The following is a 12,360-nucleotide window of genomic DNA, read 5'->3' on the forward strand; positions in this document are numbered from 1 at the left end:
ATTCAACAAGACATGCTGGCCCCTAGACTAACTACCATGCTATTCAACAAGACATGCTGGCCCCCAGGCTAACTACCATGCTATTCAACAAGACATGCTGGCCCCCAGGCTAACTACCATGCTACTCAACAAGACATGCTGGCCCCCAGGCTAACTACCATGCTATTCAACAAGACATGCTGGCCCCCAGGCTAACTACCATGCTATTCAACAAGACATGCTGGCCCCCAGGCTAACTACCATGCTATTCAACAAGACATGCTGGCCCCCAGGTTAACTACCACGCTATTCAACAAGACATGCTGGCCCCTAGACTAACTACCACGCTATTCAACAAGACATGCTGGCCCCTAGACTAACTACCACGCTATTCAACAAGACATGCTGGCCCCTAGACTAACTACCATGCTATTCAACAAGACATGCTGGCCCCTAGACTAACTACCATGCTATTCAACAAGACATGCTGGCCCCCAGGCTAACTACCATGCTATTCAACAAGACATGCTGGTCCCCAGGCTAACTACCATGCTATTCAACAAGACATGCTGGCCCCCAGGCTAACTACCATGCTATTCAACAAGACATGCTGGTCCCCAGGCTAACTACCATGCTATTCAACAAGACATGCTGGCCCTCAGGCTAACTACCATGCTATTCAACAAGACATGCTGGCCCCCAGGCTAACTACCATGCTATTCAACAAGACATGCTGGTCCCCAGGCTAACTACCATGCTATTCAACAAGACATGCTGGCCCTCAGGCTAACTACCATGCTATTCAACAAGACATGCTGGCCCCCAGGCTAACTACCATGCTATTCAACAAGACATGCTGGCCCCTAGACTAACTACCATGCTATTCAACAAGACAAACATTTTTGAAAGCATTTGACTCATTGGGGTCTGTACTAACCTGGCGGCATGGCCTGGTACTGTCCTGGTCCAGGCTGGTTCATGTAGACGTTGTGCATGGGCGACCCCTCCACTGACCCTGAGGGGCTAAAGGTGCCTGGGTAACTGGGGGGTCCCCCCGGCTGCCCGTACCCCACCCCTCCTGCCACGTTGGGGGGCAAAGACTGCATCTAGGGTGAAAAGGAGAGGAATTTACACAAGAGCTGGACCAAAAGAACAGCCACTAGGTAAACGCCAGGTAAAACACCTGCAGCAACCATTTACACAGAACCTCTATAGACTAACAGTGTCGTGAAACGCCTGCCCCAAGGCTCTGTACGAAGACTAACTCCCCTGTGTGGTGGCCAGAGAGAAGGCCTCCTGCCCTGTGTGCCGGCCAGAGAGAAGGCCTCCTGCCCTGTGTGCCGGCCAGAGAGAAGGCCTCCTCCCCTGTGTGGCGGCCAGAGAGAAGGCCTCCTCCCCTGTGTGGCGGCCAGAGAGAAGGCCTCCTCCCCTGTGTGGTGGCCAGAGAGAAGGCCTCCTCCTGTGTGCCGGCCAGAGAGAAGGCCTCCTCCTGTGTGGCGGCCAGAGAGAAGGCCTCCTGCCCTGTGTGGCGGCCAGAGAGAAGGCCTCCTCCCCTGTGTGGCGGCCAGAGAGAAGGCCTCCTCCCCTGTGTGGCGGCCAGAGAGAAGGCCTCCTCCCCTGTGTGGCGGCCAGAGAGAAGGCCTCCTCCCCTGTGTGGTGGCCAGAGAGAAGGCCTCCTCCCCTGTGTGCCGGCCAGAGAGAAGGCCTCCTCCCCTGTGTGGCGGCCAGAGAGAAGGCCTCCTCCCCTGTGTGGTGGCCAGAGAGAAGGCCTCCTCCCCTGTGTGGCGGCCAGAGAGAAGGCCTCCTCCCCTGTGTGGTGGCCAGAGAGAAGGCCTCCTCCCCTGTGTGGTGGCCAGAGAGAAGAGTATAGTGTAGTGTCTACCTGTGGGTAGGGCATGGTATAGTATAGTGTCTACCTGTGGGTAGGGCATGGTATAGTATAGTGTCTACCTGTGGGTAGGTCATGGTATAGTATAGTGTCTACCTGTGGGTAGGGCATGGTATAGTATAGTGTCTACCTGTGGGTAGGGCATGGTATAGTATAGTGTCTACCTGTGGGTAGGTCATGGTATAGTATAGTGTCTACCTGTGGGTAGGGCATGGTATAGTATAGTGTCTACCTGTGGGTAGGACATGGTATAGTATAGTGTCTACCTGTGGGTAGGGCATGGTATAGTATAGTGTCTACCTGTGGGTAGGACATGGTATAGTATAGTGTCTACCTGTGGGTAGGGCATGGTATAGTATAGTGTCTACCTGTGGGTAGGGCATGGTATAGTATAGTGTCTACCTGTGGGTAGGGCATGGTATAGTATAGTGTCTACCTGTGGGTAGGGCATAGTGTCTACCTGTGGGTAGGGCATGGTATAGTATAGTGTCTACCTGTGGGTAGGGCATGGTATAGTGTCTACCTGTGGGTAGGGCATGGTATAGTATAGTGTCTACCTGTGGGTAGGGCATGGTATAGTATAGTGTCTACCTGTGGGTAGGGCATGGTATAATATAGTATAGTGTCTACCTGTGGGTAGGACATGGTATAGTATAGTGTCTACCTGTGGGTAGGGCATGGTATAATATAGTATAGTGTCTACCTGTGGGTAGGGCATGGTATAGTATAGTGTCTACCTGTGGGTAGGGCATGGTATAGTATAGTGTCTACCTGTGGGTAGGGCATGGTATAATATAGTATAGTGTCTACCTGTGGGTAGGACATGGTATAGTATAGTATAGTGTCTACCTGTGGGTAGGACATGGTATAGTGTCTACCTGTGGGTAGGGCATGGTATAGTGTCTACCTGTGGGTAGGGCATGGTATAGTATAGTGTCTACCTGTGGGTAGGGCCTGGTATAGTATAGTGTCTACCTGTGGGTAGGACATGGTATAGTATAGTGTCTAAATGTGGGTAGGGCATGGTATAGTATAGTGTCTACCTGTGGGTAGGTATTGGTATAGTATAGTGTCTAAATGTGGGTAGGGCATGGTATAGTATAGTGTCTACCTGTGGGTAGGACATGGTATAGTATAGTGTCTAACTGTGGGTAGGGCATGGTATAGTATAGTGTCTACCTGTGGGTAGGGCATGGTATAGTGTCTACCTGTGGGTAGGGCATGGTATAGTATAGTGTCTACCTGTGGGCAGGGCATGGTATAGTATAGTGTCTACCTGTGGGTAGGGCATGGTATAGTATAGTGTCTACCTGTGGGTAGGGCATGGTATAGTGTCTACCTGTGGGTAGGGCATGGTATAGTGTCTACCTGTGGGTAGGTCATGGTATAGTATAGTGTCTACCTGTGGGTAGGGCATGGTATAGTATAGTGTCTACCTGTGGGTAGGGCATAGTGTCTACCTGTGGGTAGGGCATGGTATAGTATAGTGTCTACCTGTGGGTAGGGCATGGTATAATATAGTATAGTGTCTACCTGTGGGTAGGGCATGGTATAGTATAGTGTCTACCTGTGGGTAGGACATGGTATAGTATAGTGTCTACCTGTGGGTAGGGCATGGTATAGTGTCTACCTGTGGGTAGGGCATGGTATAATATAGTATAGTGTCTACCTGTGGGTAGGGGATGGTATAGTATAGTGTCTACCTGTGGGTAGGGCATGGTATAGTATAGTATAGTGTCTACCTGTGGGTAGGGCATGGTATAGTATAGTATAGTGTCTACCTGTGGGTAGGACATGGTATAGTATAGTGTCTACCTGTGGGTAGAGCATGGTATAGTATAGTGTCTACCTGTGGGTAGGGCATGGTATAGTGTCTACCTGTGGGTAGGACATGGTATAGTATAGTGTCTACCTGTGGGTAGGGCATGGTATAGTGTCTACCTGTGGGTAGGGCATGGTATAGTGTCTACCTGTGGGTAGGGCATGGTATAGTATAGTGTCTACCTGTGGGTAGGGCATGGTATAGTATAGTGTCTATCTGTGGGTAGGACATGGTATAATATAGTATAGTGTCTACCTGTGGGTAGGGCATAGTGTCTACCTGTGGGTAGGGCATGGTATAGTATAGTGTCTACCTGTGGGTAGGGCATGGTATAGTATAGTGTCTACCTGAGGGTAGGGGATGGTATAGTATAGTGTCTACCTGTGGGTAGGGCATGGTATAGTATAGTGTCTACCTGTGGGTAGGGCATGGTATAGTATAGTGTCTACCTGTGGGTAGGGCATGGTATAGTATAGTGTCTACCTGTGGGTAGGTCATGGTATAGTATAGTGTCTACCTGTGGGTAGGGCATGGTATAGTGTCTACCTGTGGGTAGGGCATGGTATAGTATAGTGTCTACCTGTGGGTAGGGCATGGTATAGTATAGTGTCTACCTGTGGGTAGGGGATGGTATAGTATAGTGTCTACCTGTGGGTAGGGCATGGTATAGTATAGTGTCTACCTGTGGGTAGGGCATGGTATAGTATAGTGTCTACCTGTGGGTAGGGCATGTTATAGTGTCTACCTGTGGGTAGGGAATGGTATAATATAGTATCGTGTCTACCTGTGGGTAGGGCATGGTATAGTATAGTGTCTACCTGTGGGTAGGGCATGGTATAGTATAGTATAGTGTCTACCTGTGGGTAGGGCATGGTATAGTATAGTGTCTACCTGTGGGTAGGGCATGGTATAGTATAGTGTCTACCTGTGGGTAGGGCATGGTATAGTGTCTACCTGTGGGTAGGGCATGGTATAGTGTCTACCTGTGGGTAGGGCATGGTATAGTGTCTACCTGTGGGTAGGGCATGGTATAGTATAGTGTCTACCTGTGGGTAGGGCATGGTATAGTATAGTGTCTACCTGTGGGTAGGGGATGGTATAGTATAGTGTCTACCTGTGGGTAGGGCATGGTATAGTATAGTGTCTACCTGTGGGTAGTTCATGGTATAGTATAGTGTCTACCTGTGGGTAGGGCATGGTATAGTGTCTACCTGTGGGTAGGGTATAGTATAGTATAGTGTCTACCTGTGGGTAGGGTATAGTATAGTATAGTGTCTACCTGTGGGTAGGGCATGGTATAGTGTCTACATGTGGGTAGGGCATGGTATAGTATAGTGTCTACCTGTGGGTAGGTCATGGTATAGTATAGTGTCTACCTGTGGGTAGGTCATGGTATAGTGTCTACCTGTGGGTAGGTCATGGTATAGTATAGTGTCTACCTGTGGGTAGGTCATGGTATAGTATAGTGTCTACCTGTGGGTAGGTCATGGTATAGTATAGTGTCTACCTGTGGGTAGGGCATGGTATAGTATAGTGTCTACCTGTGGGTAGGTCATGGTATAGTATAGTGTCTACCTGTGGGTAGGTCATGGTATAGTGTAGTGTCTACCTGTGGGTAGGGCATGGTATAGTATAGTGTCTACCTGTGGGTAGGGCATGGTATAGTATAGTGTCTACCTGTGGGTAGGGCATGGTTTAGTATAGTGTCTACCTGTGGGTAGGGCATGTTATAGTGTCTACCTGTGGGTAGGACATGGTATAGTATAGTGTCTACCTGTGGGTAGGGCATGGTATAGTATAGTGTCTACCTGTGGGTAGTTCATGGTATAGTATAGTGTCTACCTGTGGGTAGGGCATGGTATAGTGTCTACCTGTGGGTAGGGTATAGTATAGTATAGTGTCTACCTGTGGGTAGGGTATAGTATAGTATAGTGTCTACCTGTGGGTAGGGCATGGTATAGTGTCTACATGTGGGTAGGGCATGGTATAGTATAGTGTCTACCTGTGGGTAGGTCATGGTATAGTATAGTGTCTACCTGTGGGTAGGTCATGGTATAGTGTCTACCTGTGGGTAGGTCATGGTATAGTATAGTGTCTACCTGTGGGTAGGTCATGGTATAGTATAGTGTCTACCTGTGGGTAGGGCATGGTATAGTGTAGTGTCTACCTGTGGGTAGGGCATGGTATAGTATAGTGTCTACCTGTGGGTAGGGCATGTTATAGTGTCTACCTGTGGGTAGGACATGGTATAGTATAGTGTCTACCTGTGGGTAGGGCATGGTATAGTATAGTGTCTACCTGTGGGTAGTTCATGGTATAGTATAGTGTCTACCTGTGGGTAGGGCATGGTATAGTGTCTACCTGTGGGTAGGGTATAGTATAGTATAGTGTCTACCTGTGGGTAGGGTATAGTATAGTAGTAGTGTCTACCTGTGGGTAGGGCATGGTATAGTATAGTGTCTACCATGTGGGTAGGGCATGGTATAGTATAGTGTCTACCTGTGGGTAGGTCATGGTATAGTATAGTGTCTACCTGTGGGTAGGTCATGGTATAGTGTCTACCTGTGGGTAGGTCATGGTATAGTATAGTGTCTACCTGTGGGTAGGTCATGGTATAGTATAGTGTCTACCTGTGGGTAGGGCATGGTATAGTGTAGTGTCTACCTGTGGGTAGGGCATGGTATAGTATAGTGTCTACCTGTGGGTAGGGCATGGTATAGTATAGTGTCTACCTGTGGGTAGGGCATGGTATAGTATAGTGTCTACCTGTGGGTAGGGCATGGTATAGTGTTTACCTGTGGGTAGGGCATGGTATAATATAGTATAGTGTCTACCTGTGGGTAGGTCATGGTATAGTATAGTGTCTACCTGTGGGTAGGGCATGGTATAGTGTCTACCTGTGGGTAGGACATGGGGAAGGCAGGCATCTGGGCTCTCATCTGGATGGTGTGTTTCTGTTGCTCCAGCCTCATCTGTCTCTCCTTCTCCTGCTCCTGGAGCCGCTGGATGGCCAGCTGACGCTGCATCTCTAGGTACTCCTGAAACAGTCACCACATCAGACACCATATACCACCTAACAGGCTGACGCTGCATCTCTAGGTACTCCTGAAACAGTCACCACATCAGACACCATATACCACCTAACAGGCTGACGCTGCATCTCTAGGTACTCCTGAAACAGTCACCACATCAGACACCATATACCACCTAACAGGCTGACGCTGCATCTCTAGGTACTCCTGAAACACAGTCACCCAATCAGACACCATATAATACCTAACAGGCTGACGCTGCATCTCTAGGTACTCCTGAAACACAGTCACCAAATCAGACACCATATACCACCTAACAGGCTGACGCTGCCCATCTCTAGGTACTCCTGAAACAGTCACCACATCAGACACCATATACCACCTAACAGGCTGACGCTGCATCTCTAGGTACTCCTGAAACACAGTCACCCACATCAGACACCATATACCACCTAACAGGCTGACGCTGCATCTCTAGGTACTCCTGAAACACAGTCACCACATCAGACACCATATACCACCTAACAGGCTGACGCTGCATCTCTAGGTACTCCTGAAACACAGTCACCACATCAGACACCATATACCATCCAACAGGTTGACGCTGCCCATCTCTAGGTCCTCCTGAAACCAAGAACAGTTGTAACAGAGTAAAGAAACTCCATAACAGTCAGAACAACCCATACCTCATCATGTGACTAACCCCCTACCGCAGAATAACCCATACCTCATCACGTGACTAACCCTCTACCGCAGAACAACCCATACCTCATCACGTGACTAACCCCCTACCGCAGAACAACCCATACCTCATCATGTGACTAACCCCCTACACGCAGAACAACCCATACCTCATCACGTGACTAACCCCCTACCGCAGAACAACCCATACCTCATCACGTGACTAACCCCCTACCGCAGAACAACCCATACCTCATCACGTGACTAACCCCCTACCGCAGAACAACCCATACCTCATGTGACTAACCTCCTACCGCAGAACAACCCATACCTCCTCATGTGACTAACTCCCTACCGCAAAACAAACCATACCTCATGTGACTAACCCCCTACTGCAGAACAACCCATACCTCATGTGACTAACCCCCTACTGCAGAACAACCCATACCTCATCATGTGACTAACCCCCTACCGCAGAACAACCCATACCTCATCACGTGACTAACCCCCTACCGCAGAACAACCCATACCTCCTCATGTGACTAACTCCCTACCTCATCATGTGACTAACTCCCTACCGCAGAACAACCCATACCTCATGTGACTAACCCCCTACTGCAGAACAACCCATACCTCATGTGACTAACCCCCTACTGCAGAACAACCCATACCTCATCATGTGACTAACCCCCTACCGCAGAACAACCCATACCTCATCATGTGACTAACCCCCTACCGCAGAACAACCCATACCTCATCACGTGACTAACCCCCTACCGCAGAACAACCCATACCTCATGTGACTAACCTCCTACCGCAGAACAACCCATACCTCCTCATGTGACTAACTCCCTACCGCAGAACAACCCATACCTCATGTGACTAACCCCCTACCGCAGAACAACCCATACCTCATGTGACTAACCCCCTACCGCAGAACAACCCATACCTCATCATGTGACTAACTCCCTACCGCAGAACAACCCATACCTCATGTGACTAACCCCCTACCGCAGAACCCATACCTCATGTGACTAACCCCCTACTGCAGAACAACCCATACCTCATGTGACTAAACCCCTACTGCAGAACAACACATACCTCATCATGTGACAAACTCCCTACCGCAGAACAACCCATACCTCATGTGACTAACCCCCTACTGCAGAACAACCCATACCTCATGTGACTAAACCCCTACTGCAGAACAACCCATACCTCATCATGTGACTAACCTCCTACCGCAGAACAACAAATACCTCATCACGTGACTAACCCCCTACCGCAGAACAACCCATACCTCATCACGTGACTAACCCCCTACCGCAGAACAACCCATACCTCATCACGTGACTAACCCCCTACCGCAGAACAACCCATACCTCATCATGTGACTAACCCCCTACCGCAGAACAACCCATACATCATGTGACTAACCCCCTACCGCAGAACAACCCATACCTCATGTGACTAACCCCCTACTGCAGAACAACCCATACCTCATCATGTGACTAACCTCCTACCGCAGAACAACCCATACCTCATGTGACTAAACCCCTACTGCAGAACAACCCATACCTCATCATGTGACTAACCCCCTACCGCAGAACAACCCATACCTCATGTGACTAACCCCCTACTGCAGAATAACCCATACCTCATCATGTGACTAACCCCCTACCGCAGAACAACCCATACCTCATCACGTGACTAACCCCCTACCGCAGAACAACCCATACCTCCTCATGTGACTAACTCCCTACCTCATCATGTGACTAACTCCCTACCGCAGAACAACCCATACCTCATCATGTGACTAACCCCCTACCGCAGAACCCATACCTCATGTGACTAAACCCCTACTGCAGAACAACACATACCTCATCATGTGACAAACTCCCTACCGCAGAACAACCCATACCTCATGTGACTAACCCCCTACTGCAGAACAACCCATACCTCATGTGACTAAACCCCTACTGCAGAACAACCCATACCTCATCATGTGACTAACCTGCTACCGCAGAACAACACATACCTCATGTGACTAACCCCCTACTGCAGAACAACCCATACCTCATCATGTGACTAAATCCCTACCGCAGAACAACCCATACCTCATCATGTGACTAAATCCCTACCGCAGAACAACCCATACCTCATCCTGTGACTAACCCAATACCGCAGAACAACCCATACCTCATCATGTGCCTAACCCCCTACCGCAGAACAACCCATACCTCATCATGTGACTAACCCCCTACCGCAGAACAACCCATACCTCATCATGTGACTAACCCCCTACCGCAGAACAACCCATACCTCATGTGACTAAACCCCTACTGCAGAACAACACATACCTCATCATGTGACTAAATCCCTACCGCAGAACAACCCATACCTCATCCTGTGACTAACCCCCTACCGCAGAACAACCCATACCTCATCACGTGACTAACCCCCTACCGCAGAACAACCCATACCTCATCACGTGACTAACCCCCTACCGCAGAACAACCCATATCTCATCACGTGACTAACCCCCTACCGCAGAACAACCCATACCTCATCACGTGACTAACCCCCTACCGCAGAACAACCCATACCTCATCACGTGACTAACCCCCTACCGCAGAACAACCCATACCTCATCACGTGACTAACCCCCTACCGCAGAACAACCCATACCTCATCATGTGACTAACCCCCTACCGCAGAACAACCAATACATCATGTGACTAACCCCCTACCGCAGAACAACCCATACCTCATGTGACTAACCCCCTACTGCAGAACAACCCATACCTCATCATGTGACTAACCCCCTACCGCAGAACAACCCATACCTCATCACGTGACTAACCCCCTACCGCAGAACAACCCATACCTCATCACGTGACTAACCCCCTACCGCAGAACAACCCATATCTCATCACGTGACTAACCCCCTACCGCAGAACAACCCATACCTCATCACGTGACTAACCCCCTACCGCAGAACAACCCATACCTCATCATGTGACTAACCCCCTACCGCAGAACAACCCATACATCATGTGACTAACCCCCTACCGCAGAACAACCCATACCTCATGTGACTAACCCCCTACTGCAGAACAACCCATACCTCATCATGTGACTAACCTCCTACCGCAGAACAACCCATACCTCATCATGTGACTAACCCCCTACCGCAGAACAACCCATACATCATGTGACTAACCCCCTACCGCAGAACAACCCATACCTCATGTGACTAACCCCCTACTGCAGAACAACCCATACCTCATCATGTGACTAACCTCCTACCGCAGAACAACCCATACCTCATGTGACTAAACCCCTACTGCAGAACAACCCATACCTCATCATGTGACTAACCCCCTACCGCAGAACAACCCATACCTCATGTGACTAACTCCCTACTGCAGAATAACCCATACCTCATCATGTGACTAACCCCCTACACGCAGAACAACCCATACCTCATCATGTGACTAACCCCCTACACGCAGAACAACCCATACCTCATCACGTGACTAACCCCCTACCGCAGAACAACCCATACCTCATCACGTGACTAACCCCCTACACGCAGAACAACCCATACCTCATGTGACTAACCCCCTACCGCAGAATAACCCATACCTCATGTGACTAACCCCCTACTGCAGAATAACCCATACCTCATCATGTGACTAACTCCCTACCGCAGAACAACACATACCTCATCATGTGACTAACCTCCTACCGCAGAACAACACATACCTCATCATGTGACTAACCTCCTACCGCAGAACAACACATACCTCATGTGACTAAACCCCTACTGCAGAACAACCCATACCTCATCATGTGACTAAACCCCTACTGCAGAACAACCCATACCTCATGTGACTAAACCCCTACTGCAGAACAACCCATACCTCATGTGACTAAACCCCTACTGCAGAACAACACATACCTCATCATGTGACTAACCTCCTACCGCAGAACACATACCTCATGTGACTAAACCCCTACTGCAGAACAACCCATACCTCATCATGTGACTAAACCTCCTACCGCAGAACAACCCATACCTCATCATGTGACTAACCCCCTACACGCAGAACAACCCATACCTCATCACGTGACTAACCCCCTACCGCAGAACAACCCATACCTCATCATGTGACTAAATTCCTGCTGCAGAACAACCCATACCTCATGTGACTAAATCCCTACTGCAGAACAACCCATTCCTCATCATGTGACTAAATCCCTACTGAATCTCAGGGTTCAAATGATTCTATTAAAAAAGGTCCAATGCAGCCATTTTTATCTCAACATCAAATCCTTTCTGGTTAACAATTAAGTACCTTACCGTGATTGTTTTCAGTTAAAATGGTCAAAAAGAAACAAAAATAGCTTCTTAGCAAAGCAAGAATTGCTATTGGCAGAGAGATTTTGAAGTCTTTCTTATTGGTCTATTAACTGAATTTGCAGCCTGGTGATGACACCAGGCAGGCCAAAACGCCATCCCACCAAAACAGGCTGAAATTTCAGGAGTTTTTTCCCAAACAGCTTTTACACTAAAATGGCATTGGAATAATAGTGTGAAATGACAACCTCATAGTGTGGACATATATAGAAAACACAGGGAAATCATGTTTTTTACTGCACTGGGCTTTTAAACATTCACAGCTGATCTGTTCTACACAATATATCTGAACAGACTCCCAGCCATGTTGTTCCCCAGTCTGTCACCTGTTACTATCTGTAATAGTACCCCTCCTAAACAGACTCCCAGCCCTGTTGTTCCCCAGTCTGTTACCTGTTACTATCTGTAATAGTACCCCTCCTAAACAGACTCCCAGCCCTGTTGTTCCCCAGTCTGTTACCTGTTACTATCTGTAATAGCACCCCTCCTAAACAGACTCCCAGCCCTGTTGTTCCCCAGTCTGTTACCTGTTACT

The 12,360-nt window shown here is 48.9% G+C and overlaps 1 protein-coding gene across 7 annotated transcripts in view; it reads right to left on the bottom strand.

Moving 5' to 3' along the window:
- The window catches only part of LOC106606314 (hepatocyte growth factor-regulated tyrosine kinase substrate), a 39,973-nt gene that overhangs the window by 6,687 nt on the left and 20,926 nt on the right, over positions 1 to 12,360 (bottom strand). For all 7 annotated transcript variants that reach the window (XM_082976309.1, XM_082976308.1, XM_082976307.1 and 4 more), the window contains exons 16-17: positions 6,587 to 6,727; positions 917 to 1,085 (exon numbers count right to left, since the gene is read on the bottom strand). In XM_082976309.1, the coding sequence (XP_082832435.1) occupies positions 917 to 1,085; positions 6,587 to 6,727 (310 nt within the window). The remainder of the gene's footprint in view (positions 1 to 916; positions 1,086 to 6,586; positions 6,728 to 12,360) is intronic.

Source organism: Salmo salar, chromosome 06 (genome assembly GCF_965601325.2).
Source record: "Salmo salar chromosome 06, fSalSal1, whole genome shotgun sequence".
In the NCBI taxonomy this organism is placed as follows: domain Eukaryota; kingdom Metazoa; phylum Chordata; class Actinopteri; order Salmoniformes; family Salmonidae; genus Salmo; species Salmo salar.